At 40.5% G+C, this 27,516-nt stretch overlaps 1 protein-coding gene across 7 annotated transcripts in view; it reads left to right on the top strand.

The window, feature by feature from the left end:
* The window catches only part of CENPI (centromere protein I), a 71,780-nt gene that overhangs the window by 20,146 nt on the left and 24,118 nt on the right, over positions 1-27,516 (top strand). For all 7 annotated transcript variants that reach the window (XM_007992278.3, XM_037988948.2, XM_007992273.3 and 4 more), the window contains 10 exons: positions 3,056-3,104; positions 3,393-3,439; positions 9,410-9,499; positions 9,806-9,934; positions 10,166-10,333; positions 11,364-11,484; positions 12,628-12,719; positions 15,184-15,301; positions 15,388-15,452; positions 24,463-24,557. In XM_007992278.3, coding sequence (XP_007990469.1) covers positions 3,056-3,104; positions 3,393-3,439; positions 9,410-9,499; positions 9,806-9,934; positions 10,166-10,333; positions 11,364-11,484; positions 12,628-12,719; positions 15,184-15,301; positions 15,388-15,452; positions 24,463-24,557 — 974 coding nt within the window. The remainder of the gene's footprint in view (positions 1-3,055; positions 3,105-3,392; positions 3,440-9,409; positions 9,500-9,805; positions 9,935-10,165; positions 10,334-11,363; positions 11,485-12,627; positions 12,720-15,183; positions 15,302-15,387; positions 15,453-24,462; positions 24,558-27,516) is intronic.

The following is a 27,516-nucleotide window of genomic DNA, read 5'->3' as shown; positions in this document are numbered from 1 at the left end:
AGGATTACAGGCATGCACCCCCATGCCCGGCTAATTTTGTATTTTTAGTAGAGACGGGGTTTATCCATGTTGGTCAGGCTGGTCTCGAACTCTTGACCTCAGGTAATCTGCCTGCCTTGGTCTCCCAAAGTGTTGGGATTACAGGCATGAGCCACCATGCCTGGCCAAACTGCAGACATTTTTTGAGCTGGCTTGTGGTTACAAATTCTTGGGAAAGGTTTTATTTTCCTTTCAGCCATTCCCAAGGTCAAGACAAGCAAGTTTACTTGCTGTCCTGTTCAACACAGTGGGGTTTTAATTTCACAACCATACACTTAGTGTGTAGCTCTTGGAGGTTCCAGTTTTTTATTATAATAGATCCTCTGCATAATCTACACATTGGGTGGGTCCTAAGCTTTATCCTCTGCCCACCCTACCCCTGCCTCCCTTTGTAGCTATTAAAGTCATAAGTTCAAAGTTTTTAAGGTTTGGCAAGAAATATTGGTGAGAAAGCTTGTTTAATATTTAGTGTTTCCACTTTCACTTTGTTTTTGGGAACTGCAGATTCTTGCTTTCATGCCAGCTCTGAAACATGCTTCAACTGCTGGATATGATGTCAAAAACATTGCTAAGTTGGCAGGAAAGCAGTCAGGGTCATTCGGCGAATCTAATACACAATATTTCTATAGATGGTTATCAGGTCATTGGAATTGAGGTCAGTAAACTCTAAGACTACGGTGATTTGTTGATAGGGACATTAAAGTCGTCTGGCATGATATTGGGATTAGAGTTAGAGCTGAAAACTGAGTGAGATGCCCAAATCCTCATGGAATTTTGGGGAAGGTACTAGGTTAGTAGTGAGCTGACAAGGTATAGGTAAGGTAGAGGTAGTAAAGTTGGGTGAACTAAGTCTCAGAGGAGGTCTTTTTCTATACAAGGGTGAAAGAGTGGTAACCTTGGAAGTGTCGATAGAAAGTAAGAATGCAGGATGCTTATCCCTGCTGCATGTCTTGTGGTGCACAGGTGTGGTTGAATGACAAGTGGTACGTCATTGTCTCTCTCTTAACCTTTGACATCTCTCTTAACCTCATATTGTTTCTGTTCATAAAGTGACCAAATTGCAATACAAATGAATTCTGTATTTAAACATACTTTGTAAAGAATAGGAAATAAGAAGATATGCTTTCTCCTTTCCTCTAATAGCTGAATGGACTGAGTTCTTCCAGGCAGGGACTAAGCCTTTTATAACCCAAGTACTTATTAAAGTACTTACCATTGAAATAGCAAAAACTGCAATTACTTTTGCACCAACCTAAATATTTGACAGAAAGGCAATTTTAAAATAATATATATGAATTTTTCCTTTCTACATGTGATTAAAAGAGAATGTCAGATTTCCTATAATGCTAGAGTCTAGGGCAAGTGATTGTGTAACACTCATTTCATATTCAACATGATAGTGTTGCTAATAGTTCATATCCTTAAGAGTATGAGGTAACACATTTTTTATACTGAAAATTGCTATTCTCTGGGTAGCATATGGCAGACATGGTCATAACATGTATTCTTTCTTTTAAAAAAAGAGTCCAGCCAGGCATGGTAGCTCACACCTGTAATCCCAGCACTTTGGGAGGCCAAGGCGGGCAGATCACCTGAGGTCGGGAGTTCGAAACCATCCTGAACAACGTGGAGAAACCCTGTCTCAACTAAAAATACCAACTTAGCCGGGCGTGGTGGTGCATGCCTGTAATCCCAGCTACTCGGGAGGCTGAGGTAGGAGAATCGCTTGAACCCGGGAGGCGGAGGTTGCAGTGAGCCGAGATCATGCCATTGTGCTCCAACCTGGGCAACAAGAGTGAAACTCCGTCTCAAAAAAAAAAAAAAAAAAATCCATATCGAAATTCATGCTTATTAAAAATATGTTTAGATTCTTTCTCAAACCATTTCTAAGTACAGAAGAGGCAATATGGAATATGCTGTAGTTTAGACTTTAAAGTTTAGAGTCATGACTACAAAAATACAAATTTTTGTTTAAAGAAAGTCTTTGCTCTTGTTGCTTTCTCTAGTACTATTAAATACTTTATTTTTTCATTTTCCTGTTATTTAGAGAAGGTGTTGGCAAACCTTTTCTTAAAGGGATAGATAATACATATTCTGAGCATGAAGGCCATATTGTCTCTGTCGCAACTATTCAAGTCTGCTGGTGTGGTGTGCAAGCAACTGTGGACAATAATAAATTAATGAATGTGGCTGTGTCCCAGTAAAACTTTATTTACAAAAACAGGTAGACCATGGTTTCCTGACCCCTGATCTAGAGAAAGACCTCAACAGATGGACACTGAAAATGAAATGGTAGAAGGGAATCAGTCATTCAATAATTTAATTAGCAAATTGAGTGCATGCTATTTGCCAAACTGAAGACTAAGCTGTTAACTAAATTCTTGTATATATACTGACTGGAATATGAAGCATCATTGAAAATGATAATTTTGAAGAATAAACAACATGGGAAAATGGTTTGAAATAGGAAATCAGGATAAAAGTTTCAAGTTTATGTCTTAATAAGTATGGGCCAGGTACAGTGGCTCATGCCTATAATCCTAGTACTTTAGGAGGCTGAATCAGGAGGATCACTTGCGGCCAGGAGTTAGAGACCAGCCTGGGCAACATAGTGAGACCTTGTCTCCACCAACTAACAATACATACATACATAAAAATATTGAAAGGAATAACAAAAATTCATGCATTCCTTTCAATATTTGTATGAATTTATACAAATGGATGGATAGGATAGATGGTAGAAGGATGATAGGTAATTCTGTTTTTCAAATTGTCTGCAATATCTTTACATTCCAAAAATACCTAAAAAATGACCTAATGAGATGCTGATTAAAACTATTGTTTTTTTTATCACTATATAGTAGGAAAAAGAGACTCTTTGTAAAACTATTGTTCAGTGAAGTCCTGAAGGTTTTTTACTTAATCAGTGTAAGATTGACATTTGAGGAAAATATGTTGCCCCTCTGTTCAAGACATATTATCCTTTCTCTTAATTTTTTTTTTTATGTTTTAACAGTGCCCTTATGTTTGCCATTTGTTATATTTACTTACCAAAAAAGAGAATGGTGAGTATTTTCATTACAGTTGTATTGCACTTTGTGGAATTAGCATTTGTATTAGCCTTTATAAAGTTAAAATAACTATTAGCATTAGTTATATGACAGAAGTCATTTTGTGGAAATTGCTTTTTAGTACTTTAAGAGCATCTGCTCAATGGCTTAACTGAACAGGGTATTTATTTTCTTGATATGTTATAAGAAGAAACTGTATGAACTGCATGGTGGTTAAATATAACCGATTTCTTTTTATTCTGAATCCAAATGCATGGTACCTCTTTCCTTTATGTTTTCTAGTCAAACCATTTCGTGTGAGAAAACTGCTTGATCTTCAGGCCAAAATGGTGAGTACTGAGAAGACCTAAGACCTGCCAATGTACTATGTACCAGGTACTGAGCCAGGCATTGGGAATACAAAATCAAATAACTGGACCTTTTTTTTTTTTTTTTTTTTTTTTTTAAAGACAAGGTCTCACTCTGTTGCCCAGACTAGAGTGCAGTGGCACGATCTCGACTCATTGCAACGTCCGCCTCCCAGGTTCAAGTGATTCTCCTGCCTCACCCTCCCGAGTAGCTGGGATTATAGGCATGCGTCACCACACCCGGCTAACTTTTGTATTTTTTGGTAGAGACAGGGTTTCTGCATGTTGGCCAGGGTGGTCTGGAACTCCTGGCCTCAGTGATCCATCCGCCTCAGCCTCCCAAGGTGCTGGGATTACAGGCGTAAGCCACCGCACCTGGCCTATAACTCAGTATCTTTAAGGAACTTATTTTCTGGGGAGCTCAGTCAACAAAATGAAAAATCGGAATCAGACTTGGGGTCCAGGAGGAGTGGTGATGCTTGAGAGAATTATTTTATTTTATTTTTATTTTATAGATGGAGTTTCACTCTTGTTGCCCAGGCTGGATTGCAGTCGGGCATAAGCTCACTACAACCTCCACCTCCTGGGTTCAAGCAATTCTCCTGCCTAAGCCTCCTGAGTAGCTGGGATTACAGGTGCCCACCACCATGCCCAGCTAATTTTTTGTATTTTTAGTAGAGACAGGGTTTCATCATGTTGGCCAGGCTGGTCTCGAACTCTTGACCTCAGGTGATCCACCTGTCTCAGTCTCCCAAAGTGCAGGGATTACAGGCATGAACCACTGCACCCGCCCTGCTTAAGATAATTTTTAAGGGATGAATAGGATTTAAGTAGGCAAAGAAGGGAGAGAAGGGCATTCCTCCCAGAGGGAACAGCGTGAGCAAAGACATGGAGATGTCAAACAGCAAACATTGTTTAGGGAGCTGGGTTGGTATGGCTGTAACAGTAAGTGTTAGGGAGTGGTCATAAATGAATTTATATTTTGTATGGATGTGATCTAGGAAAGCTTTTTTTTTTTTTTTTGAGATGGAGTCTTGCTCTGTTGCCCAGGCTGGAGTGCAGTGGTGCGATCTCAGCTCACTGCAACCTCTGCCTCCTGGGTTCAAGCAGTTCTCCTGCCTCAGCCTCCTGAGTAGCTGGGACTACAGGCGCACACCACCACGCCAGGCTAATTTGTGTATTTTTAGTAGAGACGGTGGTCTCATCATGTTGGCCAGGCTGGTCTCAAACTCCTGATCTCAGGTTATCCATCTGCCTTGGCCTCCCAAAGTGCTGGGATTACAGGTGTGAGCTGCTAAGTCTGGCCTAGGAAAGCATTTTAAGACATTATCTTCTGGAAGCTTAAACTTCAGTATATTCTCTGACTGTTATCTCTGGTCCTTACAGCTCTCTTGCATTGTTATTTCCACTTTACCTGCCAGGTCACAGAAGTCTGTGAAGCTTTGGATATGAAACAATAGGAAGTAATAGTGGCCATGCCTAACTGGAGCCTTCATGGCCTACCTATAGGCATTTATTGAATGAAAGACACAAACACAGAACACATTTGTGCTTCTGCAATGTGAGGTCTCCTCTTAGTGCAGTTCAATGATTATTCTTTTTTTATAGCCTTCTGTTTTAGTTCCATGGGTACAATTATTTTTTCTCAGTTCTCTGAAGATATTATTGGTAATATTTTTGTCCATTTTGAATTTTATTTTACATTAATAGAAATTATGAAAAAGATATACCTTTTCCCATGTTACAGCAAAACGTTTCAATGGAATAAGACAATTCTTACCATAATAAAAGATCTTAGTACCCGGGTGCGGTGGCTCACACCTATAATCCCAGCACTTTGGGAGGCTAGGTGGGCAGATCACAAGGTCAAGAGTTCGAGACCATCTTGGCCAACATGGTGAAACCCCGTCTACACTAAAAATACAAAAAATAGCTGCGCGTGATGGTGGGCACCTATAATCCCAGCTACTTGGGAGGCTGAGGCAGGAGAATTGTTTGAACCCGGGAGGTGGAGGTTGCAGTGAGCTGAGATCATGCCAGCCTGGGCAACGGGACGAGACTCTATCTCCAAAAAAAAAGGTATTGCTGATTTGTATGAGCTGAAACACAGTGTATGTTCAAGTTAAAAAATGATTTATGAGATGATTGTCTAAAAATTTATAACGGAGACACTAAATGTATGGTTTCATTACTACCACTCTATACAGTACATCACTAAGTTATTCCATTATCAATAAGTACCCATTTATAAAGATGCATACATAACATTGTTTTGGTTAGCTGAATTTTGATGAATTTGAGTAAGTCCAACAATATCAAACCAAGAAGGCATAGCCATGTTCATATGTAACCTAACATGCATGATAGTAACAGGCATAGTCAACATATGTGAGGAAATACATCGGATGTGTGAATTTCTGATACCTGCCAAGGCATATATCCCGTCTATCCCCATCCATGCTCCATAACTCCCATCTATGAAGGAAACAAAACCACAAAAGTTGTCTTTCTGGTGGCAGGCATGAATGGTAGGAAGTGGGGCATTTTCCTACATACACTAGGCCCTGTCCAGAGCAATCTTTAGAACAAGAAGGGGGAATTAGGTCTCATCCTAAGGGTTGGTTCTCCCTCTACCAGGCATGAGCCTGTGTGTATACACTTTGGGCTGTGATTTTTTTCTGTTTCAAGCTTTGTCTCTGTTTCCTCATAGTTTCTGTTTTTAGATTGTTTGGTCTTTCATGGTACTTTTTAAATTTAAATTTTATTTTAATTTTTTTTTAGAGACGGGGGTCTCACTTTGCACCCAGGCTGAAGTGCAGTGGCATGATCATGGCTCACTGACACCGTGAATTCCTGGGCCCAAGTGATCCTCCCTCCTCAGGCTCTAGAGTACCTGGGACTACAGGCATGCACCACCAGACCTGACTGATTTTTAAATTTTTTGTAGAGACAGGGTCTTTCTGTGTCACCCATGCTGGTCTCAAACTCTTGGGCTCAAGCAATTCTCCCGCCTTGGCCTCCCAAAGTGCTGGGATTACAGGTGTGAACCACTGCTCACCAATGCTTGGTAAAGCTTAATTGTTCATATTTAAAAGTAAAACAGTAACATGATGATGGGAAACTTGTGTGTATGAGCAGGACTTGTTCATTGTAGGATCTTGATGTTTTGTTGAGGATCCTCCCAGATGACTATGTTAATATTCTGAAAGCAGAATTCTCCTGTTTCCTCTCTTATGGGGTTGCACAGTTGTACGTAGAGAATCAAGTGTGTGTGTGTGTGTGTGTGTGTGTGTGTGTATTTATAATATTATAGGGAATTGGCTCATTTGATTATGGTGGCTGGTGTGTGTGTGTGTGTGTGTGTGTGTATTTATAATATTAGAGGGAATTGGCTCATTTGATTATGGTGGCTGGTAAGTCCAAAATCTACAGGATGGGCCAGCAGGCTGGAGGTGACCTAGGAGAGCTGATGTTCCAGTTTGAGTTAAGTGGCAGTCTACTATAGAACCAGGAAGAACTGCTGTTGCAGATAAAGTCTGAAGGCAGTCTGTTGGACATTTTCTTCTTCTTTTAGGACCTCTTCTATTCAGGCCATCAACTGATTGGATGACACCTATCCACATTGCAGAGGGCAGTCAATTTGCTTTACTCAAAGTCTACTGATTTAAATGTTAATCATATCCAAAAAACCCTCACGGAAACACCCAAAATAATGCTTCTCCAAATATCTAGGCAGCCTGTGGACCAGCCAAATCAACACTTAAAATTAACCATCTGATATGGTTTGGCTGTGTCTCCACCCAAATCTCATCTTGAATTATAATTCCCATAGTCCCCACATGTCATGGGAGGGACCCGATGGGAGGTAATTGAATCATGGGGGCGGTTTCCCCCATGCTATTTTTGTGATAGTGAGTTCTCACAAGATCTGATGGTTTTATGAGGGGTTTCCCCCTTTGCCCAGCTCTAATTCTTTTCCTTCCTGCCATCATGTGAAGAAGGATATGTTTGCTTCTCCTTCCGCCGTGATTGTAAGTTTCCTGAGGCCACCCTAGCCATGCGGAACTGTGAGTCAGTTAAATCTCTTTCCTTTATAAATGACCCAGTCTCAGGCAGTTCTTTATAGCAGTGTTAGAATGGGGTAATACATCATCGTAGGGTATAAACCTGGCTACTGGTACTCTGAGACCTGAGCACTAGAAAGCAGTGAGAAATGGTCTTGGTATCCTCCCTTGGCTGTGCCTGGTATCCAAGTCCAGCTTCATTTTCAGAGAGTAAAGCCCTAATGTTTTGCCAGTATAGTGAAGGAATTTGAGATTCTAACTGCTTCTTATATAGCCTTTCATGCAATACTCCTGTTTTCTGGCCCTCTTGCATCCCCATTTTTTAGAGATATCTGGTCCCTCAACTCATGATCCTTTCTGGGAGTTGTCAAGCAAGAATCTGATTTTTTTGAGGCTTTTTCTGTTTACACCTTAGATTTCATTTTATCTATTCTGCTAACTTGGTTTCTATTTGGCCATCTTCATTCTAGGTTCCAAAATCTTATTTAGATTTCTTATATGCTGTTGTCTCCTCTCTTGTTCTCTTTGAACTTGTAGTTTGCTTTATCCTTTTTCATTCTTATTTTATTTATTTATTTATTTATTTTTTTGGAGATGGAGTCTCACTCCGTCACTAGGCTGGAGTGCAGTGACGCGATCTCAGCTCACTGCTACCTCTGCCTCCCAGGTTCAAGCCATTCTCCTGCCTTAGCTTCCCGACTAGCTAGGACTACAGGTGTGCACCATCACACCCAGCCTAATTTTTGTATTTTTAGTAGAGATGGGGTTTCACCATGTTGGCCAGACTGGTCTCAAACTTCTGACCTTAAGTGATACACCCACTTCAGCCTTCCAAAGTGCTGGGATTACAGGCATGAGCTACTGCGCCCAGCCACCTTTTTCATTCTTTCACTGTCTTTTAAATGGGGCTTTGGGAGAGCCCAGAGTTAATCATATGTTCAATATGCCATTTTTAACTGGAAATCTCCCCCTTCCCTCTTTTAGTATTAACTTTTTAACAAAAAAGATAGTTTTAATTAACTAGACTATAAGTTCTAAAGGCCTCAGCACAACTAACTATTCTCTAAAAAGCATTCTAGCTCAAAACAAACACTCTGATACTCATTACTAATGGGTGTACAGAGGTTAGGAGATATTTTCAACATAGATAAACTGGGTCATTTTGGTTTTTTAATACATTTAATTTCAAGAAGCTGTTATAAAATGGAAATGTTGTGTTTCTAAGCCTCATTTGCTGCCTTACTTTGTACAGTACTCGATTCAATAACATTTTAGCATAATAAAACAATTTGGTTACTTCCTTAGAATTCATTTTAGTGGTATGCTTTCTCTGGATAGCTAGATGTATAAAACAAGTATCTAGCAGTAATCACTTCTTTCATTGTGAAGTTAGTGCTTTTGTTAAAACTTGTTTCAGTTATATCAAAGCTGCTTGATTATGGCATACCAATTGTAATTTCCTAGATAATTTTCCAATAATTATAATAATCAGGTATTAGCTTCTCTTTTGGTCCTATCTCCTTGAGGTCTAAATCAAAGATGAGTAAACTTTGAGTCCTGAGTATGCTACCAGTGAGAATAAGCTATGCTATGCTAGTAAGCATGACTGGTCAGCCTAAGGTATAGGAAGAGAAGAGAGAAAATACAAGGAAGAAGTAAAGTTGGAAAAGGTCGTAAGAGAGAAGATCACAGTTTGGAGAGGGTTGTTTTATGGTGGTTGACTTAAATGTCTGGTTACTCATTCCTTGATTTTTGATAGCATCTTCCTATAGCTATATCTCATAGTGAAATTATGGTCTGAATATACTTTTTTCCTTCTTATTGGTATTTGTTTCCTCAGTTTCTTAATAGTCACAGAATTGAAAATGGAAAACTTATTTTATTTCAGGGAATGCAGCCTCATCTCCAGGCTTTGTTGTCGCTGTATAAGTTCTTTGCTCCTGCTCTGATTTCTGTATCTTTGCCTGTAAGGAAGAAGGTAAGGGATTAAGGAGAGAGAAATCATATTGAGATTGAAATATGTTATTTTTGGTAAAGTTAACTTACCGATTTCAAATAAAATACTGTTTGGGGAAAGTTTTTTTTAGGGATTGGCACTTCGTGTTGATCCCATTTGGTGTATTTAATAGATTACTAATCAGAAAAAAAAAAAAAAAAACTTTAAGTGCATTTGTATGGGTGTAAAGGATTTCATAATATGTTTTCAATAATGAGGAGTTTTGGACTTTATGTTGCTCCAATTTATGGGTACCTACTCTCTTGTACTTTATATCCAAATTTATAGATATATTTTAAGAATTCAGAGAATCTGTGGAAGATGGCTCTGCTTGCCGTGAAGCAAAGAAACCGGGGACCTTCTCCAGAACCTCTGAAGTTGATGTTAGGTCCAGCTAATGTTCGTCCTCTAAAAAGAGTAAGTATCTAAAGCTGAAACAACTTGCATTACTTTCTTTTATTAAATCCAAGTAATAACCATTCAGATCTTAGAGGAGATTATAGATATTTAAGTACATGTCAGTTACCCAGGATTCTGTGTAAGCCATATTCAGATTCCTTTAATTGAAACACCTTAACAACTGCTTTTATATTTATGGTTTGTAGTCTGTTTAGTCCATTGATAGATTGTTTTATTATCTTTCTTCAGAAGTGGAATTCTCTCTCAATTATACCAGTGCTCAATTCCAGTAGTTACACTAAAGAATGTGGAAAAAAAGAGATGAGTCTTTCTGATTGTCTGAATAGAAATGGATCATTTCCACTAGAACAACTTAAAAGCTTCCCCCAACTTTTACAGAACATCCATTGCTTAGAGGTATGTGACTGGACCATGTACTTCTTTGCATTTTCTATTTGAATTTCATGGCCTTTTTTTTTTTTTTTTGAGATAGGGTCTTACTCTGTCACCCAGGCAGTGGCGTGATCTTGGCTCATTGTTGCCTTGAACTCCTGGGCTTATGTGATCCTCCCACCTCAACCTTCCAAGTAGGTAGGACTATAGATGTGCATCACCATGCCTGGCTAATTTTTAAAACAATTTATATCAGGCTGGGCACGGTGGCTCATGCCAGTAATCCTAGCACTTTGGGAGGCCGACGTGGGCAGATCACTTGAGGTCAGGAGTTCGAGACCAGCCTGGCCAAAATGGTGAAACCCCATCTCTATTAAAAATACAAAAATTGGGCTGGGTGCGGTGGCTCACACCTGTAATCCCAGCACTTTGGGAGACTGAGGCAGGCAGATCACCTGAGGTCAGGAGTTCGAGACCAGTCTGACCAACCTGGAGAAACCCCACCTCTACTAAAAATACAAATTTAGCTGGGCGTGGTGGCGCATGCCTGTAATCCCAGCCATTTTGGAGGCTGAGCAGGAGAATCACTTGAACCCGGGAGGCGGAGGTTGCAGTGAGCTGAGATCACACCATTGCACTCCAGCCTGGGCAACAAGAGCGAAAGTCCATCTCAAAAAAAAAAAAAATTAGCCTGGCTTGGTGGTGCATGCCTGTGGTTCCAGCAACTCAGGAGGCTGAGGCAGGAGAATCGCTTGAACCTGGGAGGCAGAGGTTGCAGTGAGCTGAGATGGCGCAACTGCTCTCCAGCCTGGGTGACAGAGTGAGACTCCGTCTCAAAACAAACAAACAAAAAAATTATTTTAAAAATATGTTGCTCAATCTGACCTCAAACTCCTGGGCCCAAGTGACCCTCCTGCCTCAGCCTCCCAAAATTTTGGGATTATAGACATGAGCCACCATGCCCAGCCTATTTTTGTTATATATTTTCTATATGACGATTCCCTTATCCACTTTTCAGATACTTAACTGTTGATCGGTTGTTCTGTCATTGCAGCTGCCTTCTCAGATGGGCTCAGTGCTAAACAACTCTCTGCTGCTTCACTATATTAACTGTGTCAGAGATGAGCCAGTCTTGCTGAGATTTTATTACTGGTTGAGTCAAACATTACAAGAAGGTAAGAATTGAGTGAGGATGGACCAAGACAGTTAACAAATGGGTTTCTTTTATAAGCGTGCCAAATTCTAGACAACAGGAGTCTTCATATGCTGTAATTATGTCTGTGGCAATCTTATATTTAGAGCATGAATGTTTCTGTTGTTGTAATTTTAAGGCAGTAAGAAGGTGGAGGGATTTTGTTAAGGAAACACTGCTGGATGGCCACCAAAACTCACTGGGTGGCTCCACTTTGATGACTATCACAATCCAAGAATTCTTCATTTTTGTATATTCAGAAACTTGCTGTTAGGGCCCCAGAGTCATCCCATTAATGGTAATGAAACTCAAAAGAGACAAATGTATAAGCCAGAATGTCAGCTTATTATAAAATTAATTATTTCTGGTAAACAAAATGCTCATATCTGCCAACCAGAATATCCCCTCTCTGCTGTCAGCATATATGGGAGTCAAATTTGTCATTAGAAGATTTCTTAATTATAGAATTAAAGGAAAGGGCAGTGAGAAGTCTTTCATCCAGGCCACAGTAAAGCATGAGCATTTCATTCCTCCAATGGTGCGGGGTGGTGGGGAGGGACAGGTATATTTCTCTAGAGATAGTATTTCTTTTGACCAAATTTGAGTGTTTCTTTACTGGATACTGGATAAGCAACTCCTGATTCTTCTGGTGGTTAAAGTTGCTTTTAGTTGGTTCCAGTCCAAGTCTCCTTCTTCTGCTCTGAAGAATATGATATAGTTTATTAGATTTCCACCTACTAAATTTCTGTCACTCTTACATTATACCCAGCCTACTCTAATTGAAGTTTAGGGTATTCTAAAACTTTTAATTCAGATGTTTATACTTTCTTCGATTGATTGCTATGTGATATAAAGCTTATCATATTCATTATATGTGAATTCTCTCCATTTCTATAAGCTTTTCCCTATATTTACACTATAAGCTTTTCCCTATATTACCAAGTTGTTGAGGAATATCTCACTATCATCTCCATGTATCTGTTCCAGTCTACATCATGAGTTAGCTAGGATGTATGAGACTTATGGCTTTTTTACTTTGTCACTTGTCACTTTAGTGATAATTATGTTTTGTGCACTTTTTTATTGTGGTACAACTAGATGCTTATATTTACTGTTTCTGCTCTAGAATGTATTTGGTATAAGGTGAATAATTATGAACATGGAAAAGAATTTACCAACTTCCTGGATACTATCATCAGGGCAGAGTGCTTCTTACAAGTAAGATTTCACTTGCTTCTTCCACTCTCCACCACTCTTTTTTTTTTATTTTTTTTATTTTTTTGAGACAGAGTCTCACTCTGTCGCCCAGGCTGGAGTGCAGTGGCCAGATCTCAGCTCACTGCAAGCTCCGCCTCCCGGGTTCACGCCATTCTCCTGCCTCAGCCTCCCGAGTAGCTGGGACTACAGGCGTCCACCACCTTGCCCGGCTAGTTTTTTGTGTTTTTTAGTAGAGACGGGGTTTCACCGTGTTAGCCAGGATGGTCTCGATCTCCTGACCTCGTGATCCGCCCGTCTCGGCCTCCCAAAGTGCTGGGATTACAGGCTTGAGCCACCGCGCCCGGCCCTCCACCACTCTTTACTAAAATTTATTTAGATATCCATTGAAAACTTTTTCTTGCCCGGCTGCAGTGGCTCACACCTGTAATCTCAGCACTTTGGAGGCCAAGGCAGGTGGATCACTTGAGCCCAAGAGTTCAAGACCAGCTTGGGCAACACAGCAAAACCCCATCTCTACAAAGAATACAAAAATTAGCCAGGCGTGGTGGCATGCATCTGTAGTCCCAGCTACTCAGGAGGATGAGGTAGGAGGATCACTTGAGCTCAGGAGGTCAAGGCTGCAGTGAGCCATAATTGTGCCACTGCACTGCAGCCTGGATCACAGGGTGAGATCCTGTCTCAAAAACAACAACAAAAAACCTTTTTTTTAGTATCTGACATCTTTTGTAAATAATATTTGTTCAGTTTGAAGCTCATTATAGATAAAGCTGAGTTGGACTTTTATCTTTGCACTGTTAGATTTAAAGAAAGAATATGTCGTATTATGCAAATAAAAGGGGAAAGCCTGTAATTTAAGAGAACAAACTGAAGATGAAATTAAATGTATTCAGTTAATTGAATTAGCCAGTAATGTAAATTTCATAAGGTCACTACTTATATCCTTATAATCAACAAACATTTTTTGAGCACCAAATATGTTCCAGCCAATGGACTATTTGGTCTGGGTAACCCTGAGTTGTATTTTAAGCTGCAGCTTAGGTATCAGCACCATCAAGAAACCTTCACTTATTGCCCAGTGTGGATTAGCTCCTCGTTCTATGTGCTCCCATGGCTCCCTGTGCTTGCCTCTATCGTGACACTTTTAGCATCCATTTTTTCCACTCATTATGAGCTCCCAGCAGGCAGAAATCATGTCTAACTTTTCTTCATGTATAGATGTTCAGCTTGATTGATAAATGTTTGTGGAATAATTCTTTGTTTTTTTGGTTTTTTTTGAGACAAGGTCTTGTTCTGTTGCCCAGGCTGGAGTGTACTGGCACAATCATGGCTTACTGCAGCCTTGACGTCCTGGGCTCAATTGATCCTCCCCGCTCAGTCTAGTTAGTAGTTAGGACTACAGGTGTGCACCACCACTCCTGGCTATATTTTGTTTGTTTGTTGTATTTTTTTTTTTTTTTTTTTTTTATGAAAACGGGGATTTACCACGTTGCCCAGGCTGGTCTCAAACTCCTGGGCTTAAGCGTTTCTTCTGCCTTGGCGTCCCAAAATGCTGAGATTACAGGTGTGAGCCATCACACTCAACCCAAGTTTTAGGGATTTGGTGTGAAACCATTTAATTGGAAGCTGGGTGCAGATGATGGTAGTGAGGATAGCAATTTAGGTTGATGTTTACGTTTCCTACTTGGGAAGATGGATGGCATTCACTGAGAAAAGAAATATAGGAGGAGCAGGCTTGGAAGGAAAGATGTTTCACTTAAGAGAGTCCTAATGGGACATCAAAGCGGTCATATCCAGTACGCAGTAAAATGATGAGTCTAGAGCTCAGGAATGAGATTTGGGCTAGAGATACAGATTTAGGAACCCTCATGTTAAAAGTGGCTTTAGCTATGATATGGATGAGATTGTACAGAGAATTCATGTCATGAAAAGAAGGTCTGAGGATAGAGTCCTGGTGCATGTCACTGTGAAAAGCTTAGGTGACAAAGGGAAAAAGGGAAGTCCCAGATCCTCACTCTGGTGGAGATACAAGCAACCTAGACATTTGAGACTCTAAAGATGGAGCTGCCCAGAGTTAGGATTTGGTCTATGGCCTCTAATGAAATTCTAGCCCTATTACATAATATTGTATACATTTTATTGACTGTTCAAATTACTGCATGTATCCCAAGATAGTACATTTTATTTTTAAAAAAATATTCTATAACTTTTAACCTTCTTTCCAATTGATGAACTTTTATGGTATTTGATAACTATATTGATAAAGATGGTAATGTATGCAAATACTAATCATCTCATCCTTTTTCTGAGGAAGTCTGGCAGCTAACCTAAGGCTTTTATTATATTCATGACAAAAAAATTAGTCTAAGAGTGAAGCAACTATAGCACAAAATAAACTGGTTGTTTAGAGCGTAATTTTATGACTGAAGAGTTCCATATAAGGATTTACTATTCACTTGTGTTACAGGAGGGGTTTTATTCCTGTGAAGCATTCCTGTATAAGAGCCTTCCTCTCTGGGATGGCCTTTGTTGTCGGTCACAGTTCCTTCAGCTTGTGAGCTGGATTCCTTTTAGTAGCTTCTCTGGTATGTATCATGAAAATTTGGAGTCATTTAATTCAATGTACTAAGATTGAAAGGATTTTGAATAATCTTTTTTTTTTTATTCCTAGAGGTGAAACCACTTCTTTTTGACCATCTAGCACAGCTCTTCTTTACATCAACCATTTATTTCAAGGTAACAAAAACTTGCCTTGCTTAGATTCAATAGGATGTATTATTCTATTGCTAGTGGTACACAATTCCAAACTGACATTACAGCAATGGTTTTATAACAGGATTTTCTTGGACCTGGGCTTTGAGGTGCTGCATCACTCAACTCAAAGTTAATGTATAGAATGTTCCTTTTTTAAGGCTGTGTTGCATACAGTTTTCCTGACCTGTTTCCACTTGTAGCAAATGACATAGTGAACGAACAAGTGGCAGACGCATATTAATAAAAACAAATGAACTGAGAAATACTTAGTTTGATTGTTGTGGTTTATATTTTTGTAGATACATTTATTCATTTCACAAATATTTTTTGAGCACCTACTATATACCCTTCTTGACACTGGGAATATAGTAGTGACCAAAGCAAACAAAACTCCCCTTGACATTCATATTTTATATTTATAGTAATCGTCGTTTTCTGCTAATAAAATTGTTCCAACCTTATATATAATATGTTACTATTTTGGGGTGGTCTCCAAGAAGACCAGTATGGCTTCCAGAAGTTCTACCTGAATGAGTTTGAGAGCCACTTTCTTATAGAATGGTTATTCCTATTCTAAAAGAGGGGCAATTAAGTAATGTTTCTTTTATAACTTTTTTTTTTTTTTTTTTTTTTTTTTTTTTTTACCTTAAATCACTTACTGTTGGCCACATTGACAGGAAACATGTTGTCCTGGTTAGTGTTTGTCATAATTGAATGGCACTTGCTTAATTACCTATCACATTAAGTTGGATTTGAGGTCTATTTATGTTAATTGTAACTTTTACATCCTGACCAATATCATCATTCACATGATATCCACACCAATTCTCCCAGCTAATAAATTTTCAGAGACTTCAGTTTGAAATTTTTTTTTTTTTTTGCAATTCTCTCTCAATCTTCTAATTGGGTTATTCTTTGTTTCTTCTCTTATTCTTCCACGCTAAAGAAGTGTTTAAACATTAGGCTGTACCTTAGGAAATTGCCACTTCTTGTACGTCAGAGGTGGTTAATGATTGGCAGTTTGCTGTGGTTCAACCTAATATGCATATACACATTCATACACATATATTTGAGAGTGAGAGGAGTAGGGAGAGGAAGGAAGGAAGGGAGGGAACAGACAGCAGGCTAAAAGCAGAACTCAGGGGAATGCACAGTATTTAATTCTCAGGCCAAGAAGGAGGACGGTCTGAAGGAATCTTAAGAAATTGCCAGAGGTATAAAAATAACCAGGAGAATAATAGTTCCAAGGAAACAAAGGGAATATAGGATATCAAAAAAGAATGAAGGAATGATGTTGCTAAGTATCCCAGGAAGGTTCAGAAGGATACGGACAAAAAAAGTTTCTTTTAGAATTGACAATACAGAGGTTTTGGCTTCCTTAGTGAGTAGTTCCAATGGAACAACTTCTAGTTGTTAAGGTGGGATATGGAAATGTCTTCAGAGGAGGTAGAAGTCAGATTGTGTGGGTTGAGGAGTGAGTGAAAAGTCAAGTCAAGACAATGAGTATAGAATATGTTTCAAAATGTTTGACCAAAAAAAATGTTGTAGAGAGAGCTATAGGGGGACTATGAACCAGGGGAAGTTGTTTGTTTGTTTGTTTTGCCTCTAAAATGAGAGAAACGTGAGTGTGTTTATAGATGGAGTCGAAGGAGCCAATGGAGAAGAGGGAGAGGTTGAAAATGGAGAAAAGATTGGGGATAATTGATGGTACAAGGTTCCAGAAGAAATATGAAGGTATTGGGTTAAAACTAGGTAGTGAGATTTACTTGAATGGGTGGTTAGGAATTGGGAGGCACCATTTATCCTCTAAGACTGGGGCGAGGATGCATGGATAGGTGTATATATAGATATATTTGTAAAGTTAGAAGAAAGGGCAAGACAATTAAAGTACTTTGTGCCTAAGAATGTTAAATTTCTCAAAATAAGAAGCATGATTTACACAATAGAATTAAGTAGGACACTCCAGGAGGGCGTTAGCTGCTTAGGACAGCCAGGAAGAAAAAAGAACTGGTTAAAGACAAGTAAAAGGATTATTGAGCGTCATTAAGGGCCCAGCAGAAGTTGGTGCTCATAAATTTGGAATGGCGCCAATCTTTGCAGTTGTGTGTTTTCTTCCACTTAGATATTGGAGAAGAGAAAGCAAATTATGAGATTGAATCAGTTTGGGTTTTGCTGGTTGAATGGAGTACAAGAGAGTTGTGATCAGCTGTGTGGTCTAGTCTAGATAGGAAAGTAAGGCCAGCAGAAGGCTGATAAACCTGAAAAAAGAGGTTAAAAATTAAGGAATTGGCTGGGTGTGGTGGCGTGCGCCTGTAATCCCAGCACTTTGGGAGGCTGAGGTGGGCGGATCACTTGAGGTCAGGAGTTTGAGACCAGCCTGGCCAACGTGGTGAAACACATCTCTACTAAAAATATAAAAATTAGCCAGGCGTGGCCAGGCGTGGTGGTGCATGTCTGTAATCCCAACTACTCAGGAGGCTGAGACAGGAGAATCGCTTGAACTCGGGAGGTGGAGGTTGCAGTGAGCTGAGAGTGCACCACTGCACTCCAGTCTGGGCAACAGAACAAGACTCCGTCTCAAAAAAAAAAAAAAAAAAAAAATAGGAATTAAGGGGCTGAATATCTCTGATGTTGAGAAACAAGAGTAGCTATAGTTGGAGTTGAGTCTGTGAGAAAGCTGAAATAGGAAGTTATAACAAAGAAAAAAATAATAGATTTTGGTGTGGTTCAGTTCAGGTTATGACAGAATCTAGTGTGTGGCTGTGGGAGTGGGTAACTAAGGTGGAGTGAAGGTGAAGGTTATTTGATTCAAAGTCAAGGAACTGTGAAGCTGAAATGTTAGGGGGATCATTTGCATGGTCACTGGTGTAACTGAGGTATTGATGGCAGGACACAATGCAGAGTTCTAAGGTCCTCAATGAATCTGGATAAGATTCCAAGTGATAGACAGCAGAGATATAAGAAGATAAAAAAATAGAGGGTAGTGTAGCTGGATAATACGAACAAAGGAGAAAGGGTTTTTTACACAAGGAAGGAGGAATAATGGTTTGGAAATAGGGTTGAAGATAACCTTTTGTGTTGTGTTCAGAAAAGCAAGGGATAGCAGACTCATGAGAAAAACTGACTGTAGCAAAATGCAATCAAATATTTAGCCTAACAAATTCAGCTTTTAGTAGTAGTTTGACTAATAAGATTCTTTCTGTAGCTCACAAATTATTTGTAAACAATCTTAAGGCAATGGAAAAAAAACCATAATATACAAAAATCAAATGGATCCATTTCTTAGATGGAGTCTCACTCTGTTGCCCAGGCTGGAGTGCAGTGGCGTGATCTTGGCTTACTGCAACATCCGCCTAGCGGGTTCAAGCGATTCTCTTGCCTCAGCCTCCCCAGTAGCTGGGATTGTAGGTGCCCTCCACCACACCCAGCTAATGTTTTGTATTTTTTTTTTTTTTGAGACGGAGTCTCGCTCTGTCGCCCAGGCTGGAGTGCAGTGGCCGGATCTCAGCTCACTGCAAGCTCCGCCTCCCGGATTTACGCCATTCTCCTGCCCCAGCCTCCGGAGTAGCTGGGACTACAGGTGCCCGCCACCTCGCCCGGCTAGTTTTTTGTATTTTTTAGTAGAGACGGGGTTTCACCGTGTTAGCCAGGATGGTCTCGATCTCCTGACCTCGTGGTCAGCCCATCTTGGCCTCCCAAAGTGCTGGGATTACAGGCTTGAGCCACTGCGCCCGGCCTGTTTTGTATTTTTTAGTAGAGACGGGGTTTCACCATGTTGGCCAGGCTGGTCACGAACTCCTGACCTCAGGTGATCCACCTGCCTTGGCCTCCCAGAGTGCTGGGATTATAGGCGTGAGCCACCGTGCCCGGCCTGTATATTATCTTTTAAATTAAATCTAATTTCCTTCTTAAAGTAGGATTTATTTCTGATTTTATATTTACCTTCTCAAAGAGGGGGCTTATATTCTGTTCCACATTAGCACTGGGAAGCTTAGTATAGGGCACTGCTTACTTCTAGTTGTTAAAGTGGGATAGATATGGAAATGTATTCAGAGGAAACAGTGTCCTGGTTTGGTGGTGAAGGAGATCTAGGATATGATTAAGGTAAGAAGACAGAGAAAGCATACTTTGTAGAATATGAAGGAGTATGTTTAGGTTACCACAGAACAGAGGTTCTGGATACTGCAGTTGAGAGATTTGGAAAGGATGAGATCAATGAAAGAGGACAAGAAGCATAGACACAAGGAAGAATAAGTGACTAAAGGGGCTTACATATTGGGAGGTGACTAAGAGTAACAGGAATGTGAAATATGGTAGAATTAGCTAAACAGTAGTTTCTGAGGCCTGTAGTAACTAGTTATTGCCTTGTTATTGTATAACTTGATTACCCAGCTTAGTCTAATAAATGAATAGTATTTTTAAAACCTATTAAAATATTTTCACATTTTCAGTGTGTTTTGTTTGGGTCTAGTCAGTTATGCCTATCAGCAAATAACTTATTTTCACCGAAGAATTTTGCATGGGAAAGGCCCCACAAATCCACACTAATGTTGTTATATTTGTTTAGAGTGTTAATTTTTCAATATCTGTCCTTATTGATTTATCATTTTCCATAGAGTTGCAAACAGTGGACATAAATTAAAAAATCGGAATACATAATTAACATTGCATAATAATTTTCATGTTTCCACATAGTCGTCATAATGTTGTTAATAGTGGCACTGTAGTCCTTAGTACCATAATTTATTTAGTAATTTATTATTATTTCTCTCTTTTTAGAGACAGGATCTTGTTCTGTTGCCCAGGCTGGAGGGCAGTGGTATGGTCATAGCTCACTGTAACCTTGAACTCCTGGGCTCAAGGGATTCTCCCACCTCAGCCTCCCAAGTAGCTGAGACTACAGGCATGTGCCACCAAACCTGGCTAATTTTTAAAGTTTTTGTAGAGACACGGTCTCACTATGTTGCCCAGGCTGGTCTCGAACTTCTGGCTTCAAATGATCCTTTCATCTCAGCCTCCCAAAGTGTTGGGATTACAGGTGTGAGCCACTATACCTGGCCTCTATTATTATTTCTAATTTGTTTCTTTTGTTGGAATAGATAACAGTCTTGAGCATCTTCATAATATAGGTTTTTTTCTTAAACTCTTCCCTTGGCATACATTTATAAAAGTGAGATTACTGGATGAAAAGTAAGGTGCTGTTCCATAGCTAATGGGATGTACACTGCAAGTTCTTGGAAAGAAGGAGGATGCAGTGAATGGAGTGCTTAAATAACAAGAGTCTAGCAGCCATGGGGAAAGAATTGGGGTTTGGGAGATGATACTAGAATAAGGTAGACTAGCTAGGAGGATAAAGTGACCTCAAAGGTGTGAAGGCCTGGTCTTCACAGTTACAGTGGGATTGGGAAGGAAATGAACAAGTAGGACATTTTGAAGGAAAAAAAATTGATAGAATATGGTGACTGAAGATAAAGTGTAAAGGACGCACGATGACTTGAAACTTTCCAACTTGAGATAGTAAATGAACTAGGGATATTTTGCCTGGAGGAAAAAAGGCTAAGATTTTCTGGTTCCCTTCCAATATTTGAAGGATTGTCACATGAAAGGAGATCTCTGTGGCTTCAAGAAACAGAGGTAGATATAGGGCAGTATCTCGTAACAGTTAGAGTAGACTTATGATGGAATAAAGGACTTTCAGAGGTGATATATTTCTTGACAGTGGAGTAGGTCAGGCAGAGGTTTAATGGCTGTCTATTCAGGATATTTATGTAGAAAAGGTTCACATGTAGGGTAGAGCTGTGTTTCTCAACCTTGTTTGTTTATTCGTTTGTGTGTATATGTGTGTGTGTGTTTTTAGATGGAGTCTTGCTGTGTTGCCAGGCTGGAGTGCAGTGGCACGATCTCGGGTAATTGCAACCTCCGCCTCCCTGGTTGTAGCAATTCTCCTGCCTCAGCCTCCCAAGTAGCTGGGAGTACAGGCACATGCCACCTCGCCCAGCTAATTTTTTTGGTATTTTTAGTAGAGACGGGGTTTCACCGTGTTAGCCAGGAAACCCATGTCTCAATCTCCTGACATGATCAGCCCCCCTTGGCCTTCCGAAGTACTGGGATTATAAGCATGAGCCACCGCGCCCGGCTCAACCTTGTTTTTAAAAAGAGAAAACTGGCCGTAGGGCGGTGACTCATGCCTGTAATCCCAGTACTTTGGGAGACTGAGGCGGGTGGATCATTTGAGATCAGGAATTCGAGACCAGCCTGGCCAACATGGTGAAACCCCGCCTCTACTAAAAATACAAAAATTAGCTGGGCGTGGTAGCACATGCCTGTAATCCCAGCTACTCAAGAGGGTGAGACCAGAGAATTGCTTGAGCCTGGGAGGCAGAGGTTGCAGTGAGCTGAGATCATGCCACTGTACTCCAGTTTGGGCGATGGAGTGAGATCCTGTCTCAAAAAAAAAAGACAAAACCTGTGTCCCCTTATCGTCATGAACATAAAAACCTCATCCCTTTTTTTTTTTTTTTTTTTTAATTAAGATGGAGTTTTGCCCTTGTTGCCCAGGCTGGAGTGCAATGGCAGGATCTCCACTCACTGCAACCTCTGCCTCCCAGGTTCAAGTAATTCTCCTGCCTCGGCCTCCCGAGTAGCTGGGATTACAGGTGCCTGCCACCACGCCTGGCTACTTTTTGTATTTTTAGTAGAGATGGGATTTCGCCCTGTTGGCCAGGCTGGTCTCGAACTCCTGGCCTCAAGTGATCCTCCCGCCTCAGCCTCCCAAAGTTCTGGGATTACAAGTGTGGCCACTGCAACTGGCCCCTCACGCCTTTCTTTAATGTGGTGACAGGGGTAGGGTAGGTGGGGAATTAAAGTTTTTTTTTTTTTTGAGATGGAGTCACACTCTGTCACCAGGATGGAGTGCAGTGGCATGATCTCGGCTCACTGCAACCTTTGACTCCCTGGTTCAAGTGAGTAGCCTCAGCCTCCCGAGTAGCTGGGATTACAGGCACATACCACCACATCCACCTAATTTTTGTATTTTTATTAGAGACGGGGTTTCTCCATGTTAGCCAGGATAGTCTTGATCTCCTGACCTTGTGATCCGCCCGCCTCAGCCTCACGAAGTGCTGGGATTACAGGTGTGAGCCACCACACCCGGCCAAGATTTTTTTTTTCTTTTCCTGAGATGGGATCTCATTCTGTTGCTCAGGCTGGTGTGCAGTGGTGCAATCTTGGCTCACTGCAACCTCTGCTTCCTTGAGCTCAAGTGATCCTCCTGGCTCCGCCTCCTAAGTAGTTGGGACTACAGGCACGTGCCACCATGCTTGGCTAATTTTTGTTGCCCAGGCTGATTTCGAACTCCTTGACTCAAGGGATCTGCCCACCTCAGCCTCCCAAAGTGCTAGGATTACAGGCGTGAGCCACTGTGCACGGCCAAGATTTTTGTTTTCTTTTTGAGACAGCATCTCGCTGTGTCGGCCAAGCTGTAATGCAGTGCCATGGTCTCAGCTCACTGCAAACTCTGCCTCCCAGGCTCAAGCAATTCTCCTGCCTCAACATTCTGAGCATTCCCAACATTCTGGGATTACAAGCATGTGTCACCACACCCAGCTAATTTTTGTATTTTTAGTAGAGATGGGGTTTCACCATGTTGGCCAGGCTGATCTCGAACTCCTGACCTCAGGTAATCTGCCCGCCTCAGCCTCCCAAAGTGCTGGTATTACAGGCGTGAACCACCACGCCCGGTCAAGATTTTTGTTTTCTAAATATAACATTGTATATACATACCTACCATATACCCACAAAAATTAAAAATAAAATATTTTAAAAATGATAATATAACATTGTAATTTTGAATATCTTCAAATGATAAAATTCCTTGGTTGACACTGAAGTAGACTATTGTCTTAGATGATTCCAGAGTTACTTTTTTTTTTTTTTTTTTTTTTTTTTTGAGGCGGAGTCTCGCTCTGTCGCCCAGGCTGGAGTGCAGTGGCCAGATCTCAGCTCACTGCAAGCTCCGCCTCCCGGGTTTACGCCATTCTCCTGCCTCAGCCTCCCGAGTAGCTGGGACTACAGGCGCCCGCCACCGCGCCCAGCTAGTTTTTTGTATTTTTTAGTAGAGACGGGGTTTCACTGTGTTAGCCAGGATGGTCTCGATCTCCTGACCTCGTGATCCGCCCGTCTCGGCCTCCCAAAGTGCTGGGATTACAGGCTTGAGCCACCGCGCCCGGCCCAGAGTTACTTTCAACTAGAACATACTTCTAACCTGACTGTGAGTTGTCAAAAAGAATATTAATTGAACTGTACTCTGAGGTAGCAGTGAGCACTCAAATGATTAGTAGGCCATTATTTAGTAAGAATTTTTAAGAAAGGTTTGCTGTATTAGATTTTGGGATGGTATGGATTGCTTTCAAATTTATAGATATTATGGTTTATCATCATAAATGCCCCGGACAAATTTATGTCATCATTGTATGTTTTTGTATGTGATTGAGGCTTGGGAAATCGAGGCAAGGCCTGAGAAAAGAAAGACTAGAATTGCTTTTTTTTTCAAAGTCACAGAAGATATGATAAATTTTTATGACCGTCAAAAAGGTGGCAAATTGTAAGTGTAGACCGCAAGGTAAAAAGGGAGAGGAATTCATATCTGTAGCAACTTCAAAAGTTCTCTGAGGGGGGATGATATAGATGCTGTTTTTATTTGATGATGTAATAGTTGTTATAAATGGAAGTAATTTAGAGAAAAGTCTGTTCTAGGCTGATAAGTTAGGCAGTCCTGTTGAGGTATGTTTCTTGTAGAGAAAATAGCAAAATAAACTTGTACTTGGCATTCGTCTGTCTTCTGGAGACTAATCATGTTGTAGAAGCAGCTGTTGGGTTCGAAATTGGATGTGGTCATCTCCATGGTCCTTTTCATCTCTAAGCCTCTGTTAGTTCTGAACACTGTTATGTCTGAATGATTTCATGAATCTTTTTTTCGTTTTGTCCCCCTCAGTGTAGTGTTCTTCAGAGTCTGAAAGAGCTATTGCAGAATTGGCTGTTGTGGCTTTCTATGGACATTCACATGAAACCTGTTACAAACAGTCCTCTGTGAGTTATCTAACGGTCTTCCACAAGAGACGATCTGTATACAAATGTTTGCATATGTTTAATAGTGTGGCATAAAACCTAATTTTTTCATGTAAATGCTTAGTAGTACTTTTCTGGAAGACTTTTTTTGTGACTTTTCACTCTTCTTCCCCCACAATCCTGAAAGGAAGACTAATTCTCTAAGTTCCTATTGTATAAATCAGAAAGCAACCCCTTATCTGCTAAGTGACTTCTTTCAAGAGTTAATACAAGAAAACACTAGAGAGCTGAGATTAGAATTTGCAACTTTGACTTTCATTCAGTTTAACTCATTTTATAAAATATATTCTTATATTTAAAGCCAATTTACATGACAGCTAGAAAAATCTGTAACATAATTTTGCGTACAACTTTGTTTTTATGTTTCTGTGCTGTATTTTGGTTATGTGTGTTAATTTATCTTAACTTTGGAGTTTAAAATAAGAGCCCTAAGTTTTTGTTAAATGTGTGCTTTACCTTCAAAGTAAAAGTAAAAGACTAAATTTCAAGGAACGGCATAATCAGGTTGTTTTGACTCTTTCTACTTAAAATCTTTGCCTTCTCTTATATTCTTTTTTATTTTTAATTTTTAATTTTTTAATTTTTGAGATAGAGTCTTGCTCTGTCACCCAGGCTGGAGTGCAGAGGCGCAATATCGGCTCACCTCAACCTCCACCTCCCAGCTTCAAATGATTCTTCTGCCTCAGCCTCCCAAGTAGCTGGAATTACAGGCATGTGCCACCATATCCAGCTACGTTTTTTTTGTATATTTACTAGAGATGGGGTTTTGCCATGTTGACCAGGCTGGTCTCGAACTTCTGACCTCAGGTAATCCGCCTGCCTCGGCCTCCCAAAGTGCCGGGATTACAGGTGTGAGCCACTGCGCCCAGCCGCTTCTTCTAAATTCTATTATCAGTCACATTATTTTTTGACATTTGACAAACTACATTATAGAAAATTGCAAATATAATCAAAAGTAGAGAAAACACTGCAGTGTTACCCTTCTGTGCCCATTACCCATCTTCAACAGTTATCAACTCTTGGTTAACCTTTTTTCATCTATAATACCTTTCACCTTTCTCTTCGATTATTTTTAAGCAAAACTCAGCTCCCATTTCAACTGTAAAAAATGGTACCATTATGACACCTAAAAAATTAGCAGTTCTTTTTTTTCCCCCCTTTAAGATAGAGTCTCACTGTTGCCCAGGCTGGAGTGCAGTGGGGTGATGATAGTTCACTGCAACTTCCGCCTCCTGGGTTCAAACAATTCTCCTGTTTTAGCCTCCCGAGTAGCTGGGACTGCAGGCCCATGCCACCATCCCTGGCTAATTTTTGTGTTTTTAGTAGAGATGGGGTTTCACCATGTTGGCCAGGCTGGTCTTGAACTCGTGACCTCAAATGATCCACCCACCTTGGCCTCCCAAAGTGCTGGGATTACAAGCATGAGCCACTGTGCCTGGCCAGTAGTTCTTAGTATCTTTAAATATCTAACCAATGTTCAAATTCCCCTTAGCTTCAGTTATAAATAGCTGGTGGTTAGCTTGGCTAAAAGATGAGCCCAGACTAATTTTTCTGTGTGTTCTTATCCCTATAGTAGTTTCCTACTTTGGTAGGAGAATAGAGAATAGAAGCTTCTTAAGACCTGGAAAATTGTTTTTAATTCTTCATATTCATTATTACATTGTTTCCATATACACCTGATCACTTTTAGAAGGAAATGGAGCATTAGTGGGTAGTAAACATCTTGTAAAGCTGTGCTTCTCAAAATATGGTCCTTGGATCATCAGCATAACCTGGAAACTTGTTAGAGATGCAAATCTCAGGTCTTGCCCTAGATCTACTGAATTAAACCCTGGAGTTGGGGCCCAGTAATCTGTTTTAACACTACCATAATTCTGGTGCAAGCTGAAGTTTGAGAACCACTATCTTATCTTATCTTATCTTATCTTATCTTATCTTATCTGTCTTGTCTTATCTTTGTGGCGGGTCTCGCTCTGTTTCCAGGCTGAAGTGCAGTGGCGCAATCTTGGCTCACTGCAACCTCCGCTTCCCGGGTTCGAGCTATTCTCCTGCCCCGGCCTCCCGAGTAGCTGGGAGTACAGGTGCTCTCCACCACGCCTAGCTAATTTTTGCATTTTTAGCAGAGATGGGGTTCCACCATGCTGGCCAGGATGGTCTCAATCTCTTGACCTCGTGATCTACCTGTCTCAGCTTTCCATAGTGCTGGGATTACAGGTGTGAGCCACTGCGCCTGGCCAAGAACCACTATTATAAAGAAATTCCACTTAAACTTTTAATCTCTTCTATCTAAATTACATTAAGAATAGTATGTTTGAAATTGCCTCCACCTTCCCCCCCTCCCCACTATTTTTTTTAACACAGGGTCTTGCTCTGTCTCCCAGGAGTACAGTGACGCAGTCTTAGCTCACTGCAGCCTCGACCTCCCAGGCTCAAGCGATCCTCCCACCTCAGCCCCTGAGCTCTGACCACAAGCATGCACCACCATGTCTGGCTAATTTTTTTTTTTTTTTTTGAGACAAGGTCTCACTGTGTTGTCCAGGTTGGTCTTGAACTTCTAGGCTCAAGCTATCCTCCTGCCTTGGCCTCCCAAAGTATTGGGATCACAGGCATGAGCTACCACATCCAGTCCGAAATTCCTCTCTTTTACTTGTGGTTCTGCCTAACCTGCATTCCCCTCTGTGGGCTGCTGAGCCTAGACCCATATTTATTCATTCTCTATTCCCCCAGATGGGCAAGAGATTTGACAAAATAGTATGTTTGCATTTATAATCTTTGGCCGACTTGCAATGTAAGTCTCTGGTACCCCTGAAATAGCTGCCTTACAATTTCTGTATTATCTTTTCAAAAATCTTAGGATTCCTCTTTTATTAGTGTCATAAGTTAAGGTAGACAATTTAAAAAGGAATTCTGTTTTCTAAAA

This window comes from Chlorocebus sabaeus, chromosome X (assembly GCF_047675955.1).
Source record: "Chlorocebus sabaeus isolate Y175 chromosome X, mChlSab1.0.hap1, whole genome shotgun sequence".
Classification (NCBI taxonomy): Eukaryota; Metazoa; Chordata; class Mammalia; order Primates; family Cercopithecidae; genus Chlorocebus; species Chlorocebus sabaeus.
This window is presented reverse-complemented; position numbering and strand designations above follow the sequence as displayed.